General features: G+C 41.1%; 1 protein-coding gene across 1 annotated transcript in view; it reads left to right on the forward strand.

Moving 5' to 3' along the window:
• Window positions 1-11,187, forward strand: part of NALCN (sodium leak channel, non-selective) — a 250,382-nt gene extending 239,195 nt beyond the window's left edge. Inside the window, exons 39-45 of the mRNA XM_074815367.1 lie at window positions 135-267; window positions 837-952; window positions 3,287-3,444; window positions 4,095-4,245; window positions 6,393-6,542; window positions 7,225-7,342; window positions 8,942-11,187. Coding sequence (XP_074671468.1) covers window positions 135-267; window positions 837-952; window positions 3,287-3,444; window positions 4,095-4,245; window positions 6,393-6,542; window positions 7,225-7,342; window positions 8,942-9,135 — 1,020 coding nt within the window. The 3' untranslated portion in view covers window positions 9,136-11,187. The remainder of the gene's footprint in view (window positions 1-134; window positions 268-836; window positions 953-3,286; window positions 3,445-4,094; window positions 4,246-6,392; window positions 6,543-7,224; window positions 7,343-8,941) is intronic.
• The last annotated feature ends 9,701 nt before the right edge of the window (window positions 11,188-20,888 follow it).

The following is a 20,888-nucleotide window of genomic DNA, read 5'->3' on the forward strand; positions in this document are numbered from 1 at the left end:
ACAATAATGCCCACAGTATTATTCCCTAATTGGGAAGCTTTAAACAAATGATAGTTGTAAGTATTGTACTGATTGCAGAGAAATTAAGAATCTCTTTTTATGACTGATCGACTTTGGGTTTTTTTGTTTTCAAGGTTCAGCCTCCATTTTGTACACCAGATAACAGCACCTACTGGAAAACAGACTGTGGCAATTATGCCGGTGCTCTGATGTATTTCTGTTCATTTTATGTCATCATTGCATACATCATGCTAAACTTGCTTGTTGGTAAGTGAAAATACACATTAACAACAAATAGATCCATCTTGGCATGTAGTATATTAGATGTGAGTCTGTTGTCCTCTATTCAGGTATGCGGCTACCTTGTACCTTCACTGTTACTTTATATGCATATCATGGTTTTGATGCTTCTCTGGCATGGTGTATGCTAAAGCTCAGGAAGTTTGGGAATTAAACGTTTTTGAACAGAGATGTGTTTGTAGAGTATCATTACCCTAAGAAATATTATTTTCTGAGCTTTTCCTTTCTCCAGTTAACATTTTTCCAACATCATTGGAACTCACCTAATTGATCTTAGAAGATGTTGGATTAGGCACCTCACCAGCATTGAAGATACGGCTTTTAAAGAGTGAACACAATGAATATTGATGTAGCATGACAGTGTATTACCCATTGAAAATCCTCATCTGAACATAAAGCTGAAGGCATTTATTAATGTGAAGTTTGCACAGCAGAATTCATACTCTGTTGAAATTCATTGTTGCTTATAGATGTTAACCAGTTAGAATGTAACTACAGGCTTTCTTTATAGTGTATTTTCCTTTTGTGGTTTTCAGCTATCATTGTGGAGAATTTCTCATTGTTTTACTCAACTGAAGAAGATCAACTTTTAAGTTATAATGACCTTAGGCATTTTCAAATTATATGGAACATGGTTGATGACAAAAGAGAGGTAAGAAACTTGATAATGAGCACAGAAATCCAGTAAATTTATATTTTGCCTTGAAAAAACATATGGGGAAAGCAAAGTGTTATGACGAAACTCAGAGAGGTTATTGTTCAAGTTCTGAAAGTTCAGTGAACATGATCTAACATTGTTCATGGCCCTTCAAATACTAACCTCTATTCTTTACTACTGTGAAGTACTTATAATAGTAGATATAAAAACAAATGTAGATATTTGTAGGATCAATACAATTCATTCTTTCCTCCCAGCTCCCTGAGAGTTGTTCCCTTGGAAGTCTACAGACACACATCCATTTATGTGTCTGATCTTCAGAAGGGCTTTGCTGAGATTTCGGCACTGTCTCCCATAAGATCTTCATAGAGAAGCTGGTGAAGTATGGGCTGGATGAGAAGACAATGAAGTGGACTGAAAACTGACTGAATGGCCAGGCCCAGAGGGTAGTGATCAGCAGCATAAATTCTAGTTGGATGCCAGTAACTAGTTGTGTACAGCCAGGGGTCAATACTGCAGTGCAATCCTGTTCAACATCTTCATTAATGATCTGGAAGATGGGGCAGAGTGCACCCTCAGCAAGTTTGCAGGTAACACGAGACTGGGAGGAGTGGCTCATGTGTCAGAGGGTTATGCTGCCATCCAGAGGGACCTAAACAAGCTGGAGAAATGGGATGACAGGAACCTGATGTGGTTCGACAAGCGGAAGTACAAAGTCCTTCACCTAAGGAAGAACAACCCCAGGCACAGTACATTCTGGGAACTGACCAGCTGGAAAGCAGCTTGGCAGAAAAGGACCTGGGGGTCCTGGTGGACACCAAGTTGAACATGAGCCGGCAATGTGACCTTGCGGCAAAGAGGGCTAACGGTATCCTGGGCTGCATTAGGCAAAGTATTGCCAGCAGGCCAAGGAAAGGAATCCTTCACCTCTGCTTAGCACTGGTGAGGCCACACTTGGAGTCCAGGGTCCAGTTCTGGGCTCTTCTGTACAGCAGAGACATGGACATACTGCAGAGGGTCCAGCGAAGGGACATGAAGGTGATCAAGGGACTGGAGCATCTCTCCTATGAGGAGAGGCTGAGAGAGCTGGGACTGTTCAGCCTGGAAAAGAGAAGGCTCAGAGGGATCTCATGGGTGTATATAAATACCTGAAGGGAGGGTGCAAAGAGGACACAGCCAGGCTCTGCTCAGTGGTGCCCAGTGACAGGACCAGAGGCAATGGGCACAAACTGAAACACGGGAGGTTCCCTCTGAACATCGGGAAAGACTTTTTCACAGTGAGGGTGACTGAGGACTGCCACAGGTTACCCAGAAAGATTGTGGAGTCTCCATCCGAGATATTCAGAAGCTGTCTGGACACAGTCCTGGGCAACTGGGTTTAGGAGGCCCTGCTTAAAGAAGAGGGGATTGGACAAGGTGAGCTCCAGAGGTCCCTTCCGACCTCAACCATTCTGTGATTCTGGGATGAGAAGAGCATCTGGGAGACTGAGCTGTTCAGATGCCCACACAAGTTAAATCATCATCTGAACGATTCATGACATCACTAAGATTTGAATATCAACAACATTATGGTGAAAGAACTTGATTGCTTGTAGTTGGCACGTGGTTGTGCTGGAGATGGAAGCCACAGTCTGTACTGATGGAGGTGAAGAGTTCTGCATCCATCATGCCCAGCACTGACAGTATCTCTCTCTGATGTGGAACAATACATTACAGAAAAAATAGTTCCAGTCTGGCTCATTTAGCAGAACAAAATATTTCAGGAGTATGGATACCACAGTTTCAGAGTGAAATACTTTCAGTCATAATTTTTTAACAGCAGATCAAAATTATTGTCACAAAAACTGCAACATGTGCTAGGTTGACTCTTATAGCAGAAGGCCTTTGAAAAGCCAGTGAACTCCCAACATTCTCTTGTCCAAAGATGCACAGAGAAGGGGACAGGTTTACAGCCAGGTATAGGCCTGGCTGTGAATGTTTAAACTGTAGTTTAATTTCAGTTTTTCAAAGGCAGCTCACTGGGCATATAATCCTCATTACAGATGGAGAAACTAAGTCCCCAAACAATTTTGAAAATTCCTGACAAAATTAACAGCACAGATTGTCATTGTTTATCAGTCAAATAACAATGAAGACTTCCATGAATGTGCTGAAGAGTTGGCTGCATGTATATATTCTTCAGTAATGTATTCACAGTGTTTTAAATAGGCCAGGATTTGACACAGAGTCTTTGGAGAAGTAGCATTTCTCTCACTGATGAAGTTGTATGTCTGAGTTGGTTGTTAGGTCACAGTAATAATTTACCGTTTATTATGCAATTTTACCCAGGGAGTAATTCCTACCTTCCGAGTGAAATTTCTGCTGAGGCTTCTGCGGGGCAGGCTGGAGGTGGATCTCGACAAGGATAAGCTGCTGTTCAAGCACATGTGCTACGAAATGGAACGGCTCCATAATGGTGGTGATGTCACTTTCCATGACGTGCTGAGGTACTCTGAGATTTTGTCTAAATTTGTACAACGGGTATAATGGCCTGTATTTCTCTCCAGCCTAACAGGTGTTCATTAGACTTGGGAAAAGGCAAGACTGGTAGCCACAGAGGGACTGCCGTTTTAAATGTAATATAAAAATTAGATTTCCCTTTTTTTTCCCTGCAAAAATTTTAGTGATAGAAAACACAGGTCCTAAGGAATCAGCTCTAAGTAGTTTTAATGTTTTTACTGGAGACAGTTTGTCATAACCAGCAGTCATGTGTTTGCCTTGTATCCCGAGCAATGAAATGTTGTCCCCACACATGTAGCAACACGGCAGTGAATCTGACTAGAAATAAATTAGAAATGGGAATGTAATCCAAGCATGAACACTTAGGGGAAAAAAAAACCAAACACCACAAATGCCCTAGTTGCTTACAGTTCAGCAACTTACCTGTGTTGGATAGCTAGATGTAGGTGGTAGGGTCTTCATTTGTTTTGAGCATCACAAATCGCTTCTGGAGGCATCTCAGCGTTTTTTAGCTTCAAATGCAATTTTATTGCACATACCTGTATTACATATTTTTGCACTAAGATTTTAATTATGAGTTTTGGGTTTCTAAAGTAAAAAAGTCACCAGAAGTTGAAAAAAAAAATGTTTCTTCCAGCATGCTTTCATATAGATCTGTTGATATCAGAAAAAGTCTTCAACTGGAAGAGCTGCTTGCTAGGGAACAACTGGAATATACCATAGAAGAGGAGGTGGCCAAACAGACCATACGCATGTGGCTGAAGAAGTGCTTAAAGCGAATCAGAGCAGTAAGTCAAGCTAAACCAGGATCTAAATGGTTGCAGAAATTGTACTGTTCAACAACGCTGGAATTTGCTGTCATTATGCTTCATTTACTCTCAAGTCACGATAATATTTATGTGAAGAAGTATGTAGCAGTTGCTAACTCAGCAAAAAAAGTATGTTACAGCTCAATTGAAAGCACTACAAAAATAAGCATCTTTTGAAGGCAAAAACTGTCTTCCTGCCAAAAATTTATCTGTCTTTTCAATGCAGCAGGAAGATGCATGCGCGGAGACAAAAGTCAAAGGAGTAAAGAAAAAACAATGTAATTTGATGAAACCCCATAGGCCTAATCCTTCCTCACAGAATGTAATTATATCATTTCCTTGCCTCTGCTGGCAGAAGATACGATGATCAGTCACCAGCAGATGACTCTTCAAATGGAACCTGTATCAAGATACATCATTTGAATAAGCCATTACAGTAACTGTGTGTGCAAATGAGCAGTCTGTACATGCAAATCAGGTATATGAACCTGGCACACAGTAGCTGTGTCTATGCCAGTAAATTAAGCAGGGCCAAGGCATTGGCTCAGGACTGGGCTGGGGTCACCCATACTCATTAGCATGTTCCTTGGCACAGTTTTGGCCCATGCATACTCATACGCTCCCACACCACTGCCTTATGGTCTCCCACACCACTGCCGTATGAGCATCACTGCCCTCCCACGTGGGTCAGGGTGGAGACTGCTCCCAGTAGGCAGTGGTTGAAGCTGTCTTGTGTGGTAGAGGGAAGATTAGTCAGATCATGCAAGTCCTGGCCTGTCACTTGGCTTCAGCACTGCAGAAAATCCCGGTCTGTTTAATTTACTAGTAGAGACCCAGCCAGTACTTCTGTACTCTGTTTACGCAGTGTTTCTGATTGTCAGAAACATTTTTGCCTTTGCTCAGGATAGCTACAGTATGTGCTGGTTGAAGTTTTTCTTGGATTAAATTTCTATTAAAAAAATTCAGGAAATTTGAATTAGGTTTTGCAGTTATTCTTTTCTTCCAAAAACTTCTGTTTCTTTATATGAAAAGTCACAAGCTGGTTGCTTTAATGACTGATTTTTCAGTTACTGTAAGGCTGAGTCCAGGTTTTGATGCATATATTTTTTATTTTTATAAAAGCTTACTTCTTGTGAGTGGAGGTTTTCCATAGAAATCTATGATCATGGGATCTGACTTTTTCAGTTTGTAAATTTATAAAAAAACATAACCGGACAATTTGAATGTAATGTACATTCCAGCTGAAATGTCAATGTTCAAGGCATATTCAAATAGATAGTTTCATTTTGATCTCATCTCTGTAATAATAATGGCAGTAAATTTAATCTCAGCTGTCAATCCTGGGTTTGTTCAACTCTGTTGTTCATTTCATTATGATATTGAATTACGCTATGTTAAAGTAAATATGCTATTCATTTCAATCTAATAATATGGTTCAGATCATTTCACATTATATGAACCTTTTATAAACTGAATGTAATTATGGAAGTTAATATATATTTTCAAATTCTCTTGTTAGTCTCTAAGTCTCTCTAGAGGGAGCATGTGAAAACTACCCAGGAAAGTGAAACCCTTCCTAAGGGCTGTTTATTTTAATTTAAAAGCAAATTAGATTGTAAGATCATAATGGTAGTGGTTTTGTTTTTCTATTTGTACTGTAAATCTATACTCGGTCCCAAGATTTCCACTACTGTTTCATTCAGTCTTATTGACAGCCTGTTGCAAAGTCCCTGAAAGAAATTGAATTTTTTCATTGTCTTCATGTAATTCTTAGTGCATCTCTACCAATTTCTTTGTTTCTCTTTCTTTGCAAGAACTTTTAACTCATAAATTCAAAACTTTATATGTTTTTAAACTCTAGGTTTAAACCAACAATTGAGCAACTTGCCCTCCCCTTAATACAGTTTATAAGTTTCATCCTCTATTCCATACATAAAGGTCAGACATATGCTGGAAGTCACTTTATTTAAATAGCAACCATCTGATACATGTATCTTTATCATTGCACCTGGTGTCCACATCTTGCGCTGCCTGGTTGGTTAAATATTTAGAAGGCTTTAAAAAGAATCAAACACCGTGACACACCAATGAAAACATCTTTGTTGTCACATATTGTACCTTGATAGAAACAACAACAGTCATGCAGCATTATCCATAGTCTGCGAGAGAGTCAACAACAGGAGTTGAGCCGATTTCTGAATCCTCCCAGCATTGAGACAACACAGCCAAGTGAAGATATGAATGCTATTAATCAGGATAGCAGTGCACAGCCAGAGGTATGTTAACCAGAAGACTATCAGCTACTCAGAACAAATTCAGAAAACATCCATGTTTCTTATTTGTTTTTTTTTTTTAAAAATCTTTTTAACTGGAGAAGTTGAAAGCAATATCTTGTTTTGCTTCAGTCTTTGCCTTCACATGTAAAGGCAAGATGGTCTAAGGCAGTAATTCCCCAGCTTAGTTAGCTGTCTTGCTAGCACCATAAAGGGCCAACTCAGCTGTACAACTCTGGCAGCACCAACTTTCAGCTCTAGCATGAGATGTGTACAGGCTCAGGGATGTGAAGCTTTCCTGTTCAAGCATTCTGAAGTAGTGTTTACATGAGAGTGATAACACTGGGTATGCTGGGTCCTCTGAGTAGGAGTTCTGGGCTATTCCAGGGTAGGAAATGAAGAAGGTACAACGTAAGGACTCCACTGTAGAAAGCTGAGAACAATTTTGTACCCCTCAGTGGGACTGTATAATGGAATTGAGCCCAAATGGTCTTTTTATTTTTTTCCTACTATTAGTAGTTTTCCAGGGCAGTAAAGAATAGAAACCATGCTGCCTTAACAAATGGCAATATGTGTTGTTTGTATTCATGTATAAAGCTTGGAAACAGAATAGAAAGATAACCCTTCTTAGGATTGTCCCCGTGCAATGGGGAACTATGGCTGAGATTCTTTTTTCTCTGTTCAGACAAGTAGCCAGCAGCAGCTCCTTAGCCCAACACTTTCTGACAGAGGTGGCTATCGACAAGACTCTGCAGATGCTGGGAAACCTCAGCGGAAATTTGGACAATGGCGTTTGCCATCAGGTAAGTAAAAAGCGTTTATCAGTAGAGTCCCCCCATGCCAAATCACTGCTGTACAGCAACACAGCCTTGAGAGACTTCATGATTCACGGTTCCACATTCCACCTGCTGCTTGCACCCACATCCGCATTTTTCTACCCTCATGTATGATGAAATACAGCAATCTCTCCCCTTCCTCAGAATTCTGAAAGTTTGGAAGATCAAGCACTGTAATGTGCAGGTGGTTGGGTTCTTTTACTTTTTCATAGATTTACTCAGGATCTTTGGATTTGGGGGCTGTACTGTCCCATATGTTTGGATAGCATCTTGTGCATTTAGAGTTCTCTTTTATCATATAAAGCACGGTGAAAATGGATGAAGTTTTTCCTAACAACAGTAATAACTGCTGAGTGCCTTGTCTTGTCTGAGAGTACCAGGTATATGATTTATACCTTACACCATAAAAATACATTTTTATATATTCACTTCAGCCAGGAATTGTCCAGGTGTACAACATTTCCTGTTTATTTTCTCAGAAACAGAAAACATCCTCAAGTTATTCTATTAACTAGAGTCTGCTAGAAAAGAAAGGCTAGACTATGCCTTATAGGAGGGTGCTTATAGGAGGGTGGGAGAGGTGCATAGGTACAGTCTGAGGCCTTGTCAAGTCTTTATCTCAAGAGCACTCTCCACCACCTGAAATATTCTCTCTTAAAGTGCATATTGACCTTTGCTGCCTGCCGCACTCGTGACCAGCAGGTTAGGTGCGTGCACATCAACCTGCTTTCAGCTGCATCAGTCAGTCCTATTCTGAGTCAGAGCACTGCCTTCAAAGGCTGCCACTGTTCAGACTCTAATCATACCTAGGTGGAAGTAGAAGAGCTAGTCATGCTATGAGTACCATTAGCCCTACTTTTGTGACCAGAATACTTGTCGAAGAAACAGAAGAGCTTAATAGCTTTCAGTCCATGTTTTCCACTTAAATGTCACTGAGCAGCAGAGATCAGAATTTTGTTGGAACAGAGGGAAGGAGTAAAAGAGGGAGCGTGCTAAGGAGGAGTAGTACTACTGTACTGGCTAGGTTTTTCAAGTGAGAATTAGGAGTTTGGGGTTTCCTTTCTTAGCACTGATCTTGGCCATGTCAATCCTGAATGTTTCTCAGTGGATGGTCCCAGAAAAGGAGTGTCACTTCCATGCACAGTACAGCCCAGCAGATGATAAGTAGTCTGCCTCCATCTATTTAAGACCATGAATAGCATCATTAAGATCAACTGTGTTTTTTATATATTTACACATGTGTTTTAGTGCTTTCCTAAAGCCATACCATCACCTTGTACTGGCTTCTACCTCTAGGCCATAGTTACATACCACTTTCTAGGTGTAGCTGCCACCCATAAATGCACTTTTCTCTCCCTTTTTCTGGCACTTACCACTTTCACCATTTTGCCAGCAGGTCAGCTCATGCATGTACTGCCTGAATCATTTAGGTTGCAAGTAACTCTTTCTGCACTAAATCAGTTTAAAGCTACCCCAGTCCAGCTAGTTCTGTATACCTGAATTCTAAGCAAAAATGTTCAAGAAGCAGATCTACTCTAATACAGAACTTTCTGTTTAATTTCATAGCCTCCAAACCAATAAGCCATTCAGTGTCTTCAGTCAACCTTCGCTTTGGTGGACGTTCAACTATGAAATCTGTTGTATGCAAAATGAATCCCATGTCTGATGCTGCTTCTTGTGGATCAGAAGTCAAGAAATGGTGGACGAGACAATTAACTGTGGAGAGTGATGAAAGTGGAGAGGACCTTCTTGATATCTGAGAAAAAACTAAGTCATACTGCACTTCAAGTACAATCTAATTTTCTATGTTTAGAATTGAAGATGCTGTGTGATGTATGATTTCTTTAAAATCAATGTCATAAATTTTTTCAAATGCTTATCCTACTGCCATATGAAGCATAGCACACACTTATATGTTAGAATTCACCTCTATAGGTACTAACTGTACTTTAAGAAACCTGTATACAATAGCAGTACTAACAAAGCTAGAGAGACTATGCTGCCTTTAGCAGACAGCGTTGAAAGATTTCATATGTTCTGTAGCTGCATAATGAAAAGATATTTTGATACACACACCTCTGTGGTTTTCTTCAACCTATACCATACTTTAAAGTGGCAACACTTTACAATACAGGGGTAATGTATTTCTTCGTTTTGTGTTTTCCCTCAGTTCTTATTTAGTAACGTTTCTTTAGAAAGATTTTATTCACAAATGACCTGAAGAGGTCAGCACTGACTTCATGTTCAAGGGAAGTATTTTTACAAAGTACAGATTCTGAATTACAATTCTGAGCTTTTTCTGGACCTTTTTTTAAAATATGCAAGATACAGGATAACTCATTTTAAAATTAGAAGGTGAAGGATTGGCTTTTAAAATGTAAATATCTTTGGGTTTCAGTTAATTATGCAAAGAGCTTGATTTTCATAGAGAAAACAGGAAAAAAAAAGAAAAAAAAGACATGAAAACTGTGCATTAAAGTATCCAGCAAAAGACCTCCATGTGAAAAACATAGTTTATGCTTCATTTTCAGAATATACTGGTTACATATATATATGGTGTCATTATTCTCATGTTAATTGAGTCCCATTTCCTTGTATAGTCGTAAGATAACACTCTTCTTGTCTATGTGATAAAAATTAGCATGTTGGGGGTTCTAATTACAGAGTAGTATTGTATGGCTTTTAAAATACAGTTCAGTTTTGCCTGTACAGGTAGAAGTGAATTTTACTTACACGTTAGTACTCATGCTACAGCCCTGCAAAGCTAAGGCATGATACTGTACTGTGGTTAAGTACCTTTGTCCCTTTTATCCAGATGCATCATATTTTGACATGTTAGCCTTCTTTTATTTTAGGAAGCACCAATAGTGCTACATTATCACTGGTGAAAAGCAGCTATCCCTTTCATAAGTTTTTCCAGTGAAAGGCCAATGCTATACAGATACGGAGGTGGAGAAGAAAAGTCACAAAATGCAGCAGAGTTTGTTAGTTTCAGAATTTAAGGCTATCTGAAAATGTGGGATAAAAATGTACTCTTCCCTCAGGGAAGAACTAAGAGGTTGCAGATTTTGTAGCTCGGCCCCCGACTGGGTTTTTAGCATAGCTGGGACCTTTCTGTTACTGTTGTTTCCTATGGAAATGGTAGGTTGCTCTAACATGGCCTGATGTGAGATCTTGTAAGAGGCTCACAGTCAATGTACATCACCACTTTAAAAATATATCCTGTAAAAACCAGACAAAAGCCAGTGCTTTGCAATGTTTTCTGGCCAAAATATTAATGTAGAGTGGTCAGAATACAACATTGATTTCACAGATGCCTTCACCATAAATGCAAAATTGGTTTTGGCCATAAAATACAGTTTTCTTGGCATCTATCAGTGTTTTGTTCCCTGTGTATGGTTGAACATGGTTTAGATTTTTTTTTTTAAATAATCATATTGAACACATCTGTATTTTGTGGTTTCTTTGTGTGTTTTGGGGTATATTTAAGTTTAAATCTAGTCAACTGTAACTCTATAGCAACAGAACATGTGCATTCTCTTGTTTACTGGATTATGAACCATCAACAAAACTTCATATGCAGATCCATTATTTTGTGTTCTGCTTTGTGCTTAAGTTGAGCTTTTGTATATATGAGAAAAGATAAATATTGGATTTATAAAGGATAGTATCTTTGAAAGTTCAATAATATATTGAACTGCTGATCTTTCTGAATCATTCTTGCTGCAAATCTTGTTTTTAAAAAATCTGGCAAACATATTTTCCTTGCCTTACAGTACTCTGTCAATAAAAGTGAGTTGCTTTAAGCAGTATTCCTCACTCTGGTTTTCATTCTAACTGCATTAGCTATATCTGGCTCATCTGTGACAATGCTGCATAGTGGCTAGGTGTGTGGTTTGTTCAGCATTATTTAGAGATGCTTTCAAACTCTTCTAATTAGAAGGCCTTTGGTTTTTTGGTGAGAAGTCCAGCAACCAACCTCATCAGTACTGCCACGAGGGGTCTCACTAAAAAAATGGGACTAAATAGGACTGTTCGTTATTTATTTTCATTTAACCCAGTTTCTTTGTTTTAGAGCGTGTATGTGAATATGCATGCGTGGGGGTGTGTGTGTCAGGGGGAAATCTGTAGTGGAAACACTGTAATGGTTTCAGAGACTGGCTTCCGATGTCTTCCAAAACACTAGAGATCCCTGGACCATCTAATTTAACTGGCAAGCTGGCTCTGAAAAAGCAATGCTCACCTGTTTATTCCCCCATTTTACTTTTGCAGATACGGGAAGTAAAATGGAGTTACAAAGGCATGAAAATAATATATACTAGAGCATCCAGGCAACTAGGTTAAACTGAAAACCTCCATAGTATGGCACTGCAGACATAACTAAAGAAGGTGATAACTTACTACTCTGCAGCAGAGCAACTAATGCATATTTGCACATGAAGGTGACAAAGCAGAGAAGAGAATTGAAGAATGACTGAAGTTCAAACAGCCTGCGCAAACAATGGAGAGACACAAGAAGAAATAGTGCATCAGGAAATCAGTCAGTCCAGACAGCCTGAGAGAAAAGTTCAAACGAGAACAGACCCTAGACAAAGGCAAACAAAAAATTGCCAGGGGAATATTGCTACCTACAGTGCTCTTGGCTCCTGGAATTAAATCCAGAGTTATCCTACACAAATGAAAAGAAGTGTTTAGACTCCTTTTCATCCACTAAGAGAGCTGTGTTCCATAGGAAGCAAGTTGTAAAAGTCTTCATGGCTTGGGTGGGCAAAAAGTGTAGTGCATGTTGTCAGCACTCAAATAAAAACCAGCTTGTGCGAAGTCTGAGAACATGCAGCAAAGTTTTATCTCAATATCATTCCAAAGTCAGGTCAGATTTCAGACAATCACTTCTGTAATGAAGAAATTAATAACCTGAAACCATTTGCTACTGGAAGATATCCAACTAAATTCAGAGCTAAAAACATAAAGTACACTTTTATCTGGCAAGCAGAAAGTACCGTCATTGTTTTAACTAATGAGGACCAATCAGGCTTAAACATCTTCAAAATAACATTACATTCTGCATTGTCTGCATTCAAAGACCAGTATCACAGCTTCTGAGAAGCCAAAGATTTAGATGCCAAAAGCAAGTGAATGACTTTGTGAGAATAAACTTTTTTGTTCTCTTCTTTTAATCACAATATGCCCACAGCTCTTGGTATTGTGCAGATAAGGATGTCCATGAATAACTGAAGCAGGAGAAGAGTTCGCATTGTTGTAACAGTACATTTGGAGCCCCAGCAAGCAAGATATCTGCTAAACCGCCTGTCCAAGAATGCAAACTCCTCCTGCAACACTTCAACAAGTAAAAACGAACACTGGCATCAGTTGTCAATCAAAATTACCAATAGGATTATCTCAGTCTCCCCGAATTTAGCTTTAGGAGGCTAAATTCATTCCTTCTATTGAAGGCAGTTTAGTCACACCGCAGATGAACTTGCCACAATGCATAGGCTGATGCTGGGAAGTTGGCTGCCCTGGTTTGTTCAATTGCTCTGCAACACAAAGGGAGCCTCACTAGAATTCAATTAACCTTCCTCTTCTTCCCAAGGGCGCTAGTGTCGGGCCCCATTAGCAGCTGTTGCCCATTGTTCTCAGTGAAGAACCTCTAGGCACCAAGTTATTAACCCATCAGTGAGCTAAGTGTACAGGCAGTGGCATTTTATCCCCCTTCCACAGGTTCCCCTCTCAGATACTTATGCCAGTACCCTTACTGGTTTCATACTTTTACCTAACTTGCATATCTGCACTGGGGGATTGGGCTAAATTACTTGGGTGCCTACAAAAGTGTGTTTGATAAAAGGGCAGCTTTCTGGAAAGGCAAGAAATGTCTTAAGTACAGGTAGAAAAGTTAAAAAAAAATCCATCAGCCTGAAAAGCTGTTGACATTAGCCTCTTCCTTCTGAATTCAAGAAGCAGCCACCAGTGACACAAGCCTCCAGTGTCTCAGCGGACATTGCTTTGTTTCAGGAAAGCTTTTGCCGAGATTGGAAACAGGCTGGTTTATACCAGATAGACATCTGAGTCCTAGACACTTGGGCAGTCATGTTCTAATTGGATCCTCCACATGATGGAAGTCACTGTGGTGGGATTACTACTTATGAGTACATTTACCTCCTAAGGTAAGAAAAGAGGGTTGGTCCTTGAATTCATTGGCAGAGAAGCTGGATGTCACATCCTTTCTCACGCCCTGTATTCTGGTTTTCTTTTAGGTTTTGCTCTCCAGTTGCATGTAAGGGAGACAGTGGCATATTCTGCATTCTCAACACATACTTCTAAGAAATGGGGGATTCCACATAGTTATGATTTCATTATAATGTATCTGATGCCAATTTATAAGGGTTAATGAGTCTAGCTTTTTTGTCTCAGCACCCATTCCACAGAACTACATGTTCTGCAGATCAGGTACTTTCACCTCTCAGATTTGCTGAATTCATACTGCCTGGGGAGTCTGTTTACTGCACATTTAAAAACAAGAAAGAAAAAAAAAAGATAAAAAGGAAAAATAAGAAAGAAGAAAGAAAAAGGAGTTACTTGGGTGTTGGGTTTTGTTTGGTTGATTTTTTTTCATTTTAGCAGCTATTTTAAAAAAGCAGTGTTTCTACATAAAGACAAGCTTCTCAGTTGTTCTGACCAACCTAAGAAAACAAAAAAAATGTTGTACCTTTTTCTTAATATGTCCATTTCTCAAATGCACCTCAGTTTTGAAATGAAGAGTTTTCATGTTTTGACTCTTCTTTTTAGTTTAAAAATGTCATAAAACCTATTTGCTGTATTTGACTTGAAATTCTCAATATTTTGGTCACCCAAAAACTGATTTTCCTCATGAATTTGTATCATGCACAAAAATTCACCCAGATTTTTTTTAAGTCCACCAGGAAAAAGTTCATCCTTGTGGATTAAAAAACTGGACATGAGCCAGCAATGCGTGCTTGCAACCCAGAAAGCCAGCCGTCTGCTGGGCTACATCAAAAGAAGAGTGACCAGCAGGTCAGGGGAGGTGATTCTCCCCCTCTGCTCCACTCTCTGGAGTACTGCGTTCAGCTCTGGGGCCCCCAGTACAAGACATGGATCTGTTAGAGCAGGTCCAGAGGAGGGTCTGGTCAGAGGTCTGAAACACCTCTCCTATGAAGGAAGGCTGAGAGAGTTGGGATTGTTCAGCCTGGAGAAGAGAAGGCTCCAAGCAGACCTTATTGCAGCCTTTCAACATATAAAGGGGGCTTATAAGAAAGGTAGAGAGAGACTTTTTACCAAGGCCTGTAGTGGCAAGATAAACTGAAAGAGGGTAGATTTAGACTGGACATAAGGAATAAATTCTTTATCATGAGGGTGGTGAGACACTGGACCATGTTGTCCAGCGAAGTTGTGAATGCCCCATACCTGGCAATTCAAGGACAGGTTGGACAGGACTTTGAGCAACCTGATCCAGTAGAAGGTGTCCCTGCCCCTGGCAGGGGGGCTTGAACTAGATTACCTTTGAAGATCCCTTCCCACCGAAACCATTCTATGATTCTGTGAGTTCTATAGATTTTTGCATCTGGCATAACAATGGTGTCATATGGAAAAATGGCATGCAGGAAAAAGAGGAACACTGCCTTTGTTATCAGTATGTGAAAAACTATGAACATTTTGTTCTGTTTGCTGAATTGATTCAGCCAAAATGGTTTGCTGACATCATTGTGAGTCTTCTTCCCAAGCACTTCAAATATTTCAAAAACTAAACATCACCAAAGAAAGAAATCACTTTTCCCAGTTCCTCCTCAGCTGCCTGCCAAGTCCTCCAGTACGACCACACATGTGGTGGTGAGTTTTGCAGTGCCCCTGTAGGCATTGCTGGCCCCGGTCACCCCACTGTTGGAGACACTCCTCATCAAAGCTGGTAGATGAAAATTGGTTCCTGTGCCTCTGTTCTTCATGGCAAAACCTGGCTTTTCTGCCACACCCACTGGGGAGGGGAGTTAAGGCTCTACCGAGGTCAGCAGAAGCCTGAGCAGATGTATGGCCCCTCAGGCTGCTCCGCCGGGAGAGGGACACCTTTGGCACCGTGGTCCTTGGGCAGCTGAGAGCAGCTGACAGGCGCAGCAAGGCTTGCCTAAGTTTTTCTGCCAAAACTTTCAGATGGGTGATATTAGGCATCCAATTATCCACTCCTGTGCTGCAGACACTCCTGAGGATATGATCCAGTGAACTGGTTTAGCTGCTGTGAGTAAGAAGGTCTCAAATGCAACTTCTCATAGCCAGCTCTAGCTTTTCCAATGGAAAGTATGATGCCCTGAACTTGGCCAGTTTAACTCTTCACCCCGTTGCTTCTTCTTCTGAGCTGTGTAAAATACTCCAGATTTAAAAATCCAGGTATTAAAACCTTCATCTTAATTGGATCAGCAACAGCAAGAATGTTTCTCTGACCTTGGCATATAGATGTATTTCAACTTTATATGCATTCATCAATTCAGCAGGTATCTGTAAGGGCTTATCTACATGAGGAAGTTGTATCAGCTTAAATTTAACCTGTTGTTACAAATTGATTTCTCTAAATCAGTTTGAATACCTGTGGAAATGCTTAATTCAGTTTAAAGATTTTTTTCTATTGATCTGTGTTAAACCCCAAATAACCTTGGTTTTATTCTAACGGCAAGAGTGCTCCCACAGGTCTACACATCGGCCGTCTTAATTGGTTTTAAAACTGCACTTTTAATTATATGGATGTAACTCCTTTGCATAGAGGAGGCCTTTCTTATGATCTCTGGGAGCAGCTGAGGGCTCAGTAAAAGCCGTCTCAGGAGTGGCTTGCCCCCTGCTCTCTGAGCCGCCCCGTGCTAGCACAGCCCCAGCTCTGTCCTTTGCCACTCCCATCACTTTGCCCCAGGTGGGGCAGTTCAGGGTAATTTACATCATGAACCACTCCCCAGGAGATCTTTCGGATGAGACTGTGCTGGGTATGGCTCCCTCCATCTTGTGCAGCCCTCAGATAGGATGGGAGCAGCTTTGTAGCCCTGAGGATCCCTACAAGCCCCCCTGCCATGCCACAGAGCATGCAGGACATCCTCTCAGTTTCACGCTGTGGCTGGTGCAATACATTCTTGCCTTATTCCAGATGATTGAGCTGAACAAAACACACAAATAATATGATGATTATTTATGAGGCCCACATAAACACCAAATGGGGCCCAGCGTATGTGCTGTGGAGTGATTTGGCCTCTGCAGAAGGTCTCCCCCCATGCAGTATGGCCGTACAGCTCCTGCCACATGCCCTCGGAGCCAGGGGCACCCGTCTCTCTCTTACTTCACTTTTAAACACAAATAGGCAGCTTGGGGCTCAGATTGCTTTCACAAAGCCTTTCTTCTTTCAAGTAAATCAGTGCTTTTCAGTAGGAAAAGGTCTTGGTATAATCTGTAAGACTGGTTTTCTGAGCCAATCTAGCTACAATGTTTTATTTTAATATGTGTTCGGTTGTCCACAGTTGTACTCAAAAATTATATTCCCCCTGAGCCAAACAGTCAGAAATGCCAAAGACAGGTCATTTCAACAATTTTCAATAGCTGAGCCTTCTACTAGAGGGCTAGCGTTATTTTACATTGCCTGTCTCCACACACACACAAGATTAGTAGGTTGATCATCTTCATGGTAGAAGTTTGTTTTTTGGTTTTTTTTCCCATGTAGAGTAAGTATTTAAGATACCACGGTGACAAGAAATTTCTAGCATCATTATATGACAAGGAACCTCTCATTAATCTTGTAGTATTTACCAAAAAACTGCTTTATTTTGTTTGTGGAAACATGACTTTTTGGGAAACTAATGACATTTGCATTCCCACTTGTATATGATGTGCACAGAAGTTGTAATAGAAGATTGAGTTAGCAACAACGTTTCATTTTCTCTGTCTCCAATGATTGTGGTATTTGCATGTCAGCTGGAATGCAGCTTATATTTGCATTTCAATTCCCAGGGAAATTCAGGAGTGACACTATTTTCAAAATCTAGCTCCTAAAGTTGAAGAAACAAATAGCTAAGGATGTCAGAAATCTTATGCCACAAAATAAATGCATATTTCATTTTTTGGACACAGAAATTATGCCTAATAATTTGAACTGCAACACCTGCTTTTTATGGTCCCTGCTTTCCATTTGTGGATTTTCTTTGCCTGACTGTAAGCATCTACATATGTTCACTTACAAGCTATGGTTAGATGAGAAATACCATTACAGATTATATTTGTTGATGGATAGTTAATCATTTTGAGAAATATTTGACAGTGCAGCTTGCTTTCTGTGTTTTACCATGAAAAGCAGGGAGTGCTTGGGGTTATTTTTTCATAACAATTTTTACAGTAAGAGGGAGAGGGAAAAAAAAGCACAGGATGGTGCACGATGGCCATTGAAAGCAGCATGAAGTTTCCCTTTGGCTGCAGTGAGCCCATGGTGTCCCTCCTTAACAGGCACTTTAAGCTAATATGGTTTATTTCCATTTCACATGCCCACATGTGTGCCATACCCAGCTGTGTGCAGTGACCTGTCCAGTCATGGTTTGCCCACATGCAGTTACATGCCCACATCTTTTCTTAACATTACTGACTATGCTAGTTATTTTGGGCTTCCCCCTCAAGCGTTCATCTAACACAAACCACAAGACTTTATGCCATATCGAAATGTTTGCTGGGTAAGCTGTCTCACCAAGGGATTAGTTGACTTGAATTGCATATGAATTTCATCTAAAAACCTCAGTGCACATCTGCATCTGAAATTTGCTGCAAATACACTGCTAAGTAGTGTCTAGGAACTGACACACAACCTGCAAGCATGCAAGCCTTGCAGCGAGGGTGCATTTGCTGTTGTGAGTGCCTGTTGCACTCAGCATTATGGTTAAACACCACGTGCATTGCTCAGCTTCTGTGTGCTAAAGGAAGGGGCAAGAGAGAGAGAGATATTTTTCTTTCTTATGTGCAGTGGGAGACCTACCAGCCGAAAATGTAATCTGGAGACCAAATCAGAGTGAAAACCTTACACTGTTCTTTTCCATTCCCCCCCAACACGGGGAGCACCTAAGGGTCAACAGATGTGGAGGAAATTCCTGGCAACTTCTGTGATCATCCTGTTGATAAATACAAGCAGGCCGCTGCAAAGTTAGAGCCATGCAGTGGGTAGAGGATTGGGGCAGCAAGGTCACAGAGGAAGGAGGAAGGAGAAAAGGCTGCGGTTGAGAAGGATCTGGATGTGTTTTCCTGGGCATCGCTCCTTGGGAGAGCCGTGCTACAGCTGCAAATTCTGCTAAAGCTGTGCAACGGCCAGCAGCAAAGGCAGAATGTGAGATGCATAAAATCATTTTTCAGGAAATCTTTACAGAGTTTCTCTGCAGACATTAGTTTTCTTTTCATCTAAAGAAGTGGAGTCTGCAAGGCCTTGCAGGAGTCTGCTATCCCACCATCACCACTGACCGCTAGCGAGCTGGCAAGGGGCTAGTCTGCAAGGTGCCAGGGGTGTCATGGTAGTGGTGGGTGCAGCAGTGAAGAGGGTGCCCAACGCAAGGGGTGTTAATGGTAGCCAGGGGTGCTTTAGGGGTTATTTGCAAAGGACATGGGACCATACTGGGGCCACTGTTACACACAGCAGAAAGGGTGAGTTCACCACGTTAGCAATGCAAGGCTGGGTAATCAGGGACAATGGTTGTCTCAGATGTGCCTCCAGTAGCTTCTGTTTAAAATGATATGGAGCAGCTCAGGAAGACAGGTCGTGCCACTGTTTAGCACAGTGCTGTCCCCAAAGCTGAGGTGTGGAAATAAGAGGGAAACACATGTTCTCCAGGCAGGAGAAAAGCAACTTGCAAAGCTATATGTTCTCTGTGCCAAGTCAGAGCTTTAATTGGCACAAAAATTATCTTTACTAACACCTGCAAGTGAGTGTATAGTACACTGTAAAATTAATATTCAGAGGGAGAATAAATTCCTTAGAGCACAAAAGAAAAACATTTCCTCTTGTAGATGATAGTGTATCAGGTATCTCAGGCTGCTTCAAAGCCAAGGGCATTAGTGAAACCAAGAGCCAGAACCATGACACCCTGTTTTATTTCAGGTGTGCACCTCTTCAGTAAAAGTGCTCTCCCTCAAACAAAGACACCTGGCTGAAGCTATACGAGCTTGTCAGCATGGGGGTTGGTCAGGTGAGAAGGAGCGATATACAAGCACCACTGGAAGGAAAGCTGGGATATGTTGAGATAGCGGAAAAGAGAATGAGGCTGGTCTCCAATGAGGCCTTTCTGTTACAGAGCAATGGGTGGAAGGAGATGTTAAAAGCATAAACAGCAGTTTTCTAACATGACAGCCTCCTAATCAAAGGTGCTTACTGCTTTCTCATGGAGGTGTCATACATGCTTCCTCCCATGTTTATCCCAGTTCAGCCCTCACAACAGGGCCAAAAAGAATCTTCCAAATCCTTAACTTCCGCGAGCTGCCTTTTTGCAAGTGTTCATGGATGACACTGAGCACATGCCTGCAGATAAATCATGTTTCTGAATGCTCTGCTCTTCAGGTGCTGGATAACTCAGAGGGCTGCTTCACTTCTGTGTCAAACAAGCATCCAGCAGAGTAACTCACCTGGGGTGGCTGAGACATCTCTTACATCACCCAGCCCTTCGCCAAAGCGATCCTTGTTGCAGTTTCAAAGCTACGAGCTTCTCCTTTATCCTGACCCGGGCAGTTGTTCAAGGCCTGGGATGTGAGGGACCAGTAGGGTCTCAACAGCTGTGTCTGCCTTGAAGCAAACAGGTTATTTGGTTCTGGAACTTGAATAGATTAGACGTTCCCAAAAATGCAATGTGTAAGGACTGGGCCCATCAGCAGATATATGGATGTATTTTTCACTGTAATGCAGCACCCGAAGGCCTTGTAATAGCTAAGCTTTGGTTTGCTAATTGACTGCAGCACTGACCATTGTTTCAGTTGTATCCCCAATTCTGATATGGTCAAGTTCACAAATCCTCCATCACACAAAGTAGAATTACAGAGCTGCATTGTCCCAAATTGAGGAGAAATTCAACATAAAAAAGCACATCTCAGCAATAGGCAGCCTTGGGGTAGCCCTGATGCAGAACCTGGGAGGAAGTCGAACCCAGCAGTGTTTTCTCAGGATTTGACCAACTTGTCTGTGGCTCCAGAATAAAAAGATCTGTAAATCATTTGGGGTTTGGGTTTTTTTCTCTGCCTTTTTGGGCCCTTTTTCCTCCTGGGGACCTGGGCAGGTGCATAGTCCAAGGACACTCAGCCAGAAGTCTGATCCTGTTTGTATCAGAGCTGCCCCGTGTGGTGCTTAAGTGGTTCCACAGACCTGTAACATGGATTTACTGAAATTGGATTTATCTAATGTATTCTAGAAAGTAATGTCTTAGACTTAAGGGAAGAAGCAGTCATTCAGTCACTTAAGACATTCATAAAGTTCTTGGAAAACTATATCACTAAACCATAGGAAAGTGTGTATAGG

This window comes from Strix aluco, chromosome 2 (assembly GCF_031877795.1).
Source record: "Strix aluco isolate bStrAlu1 chromosome 2, bStrAlu1.hap1, whole genome shotgun sequence".
Lineage (NCBI taxonomy): Eukaryota > Metazoa > Chordata > Aves > Strigiformes > Strigidae > Strix > Strix aluco.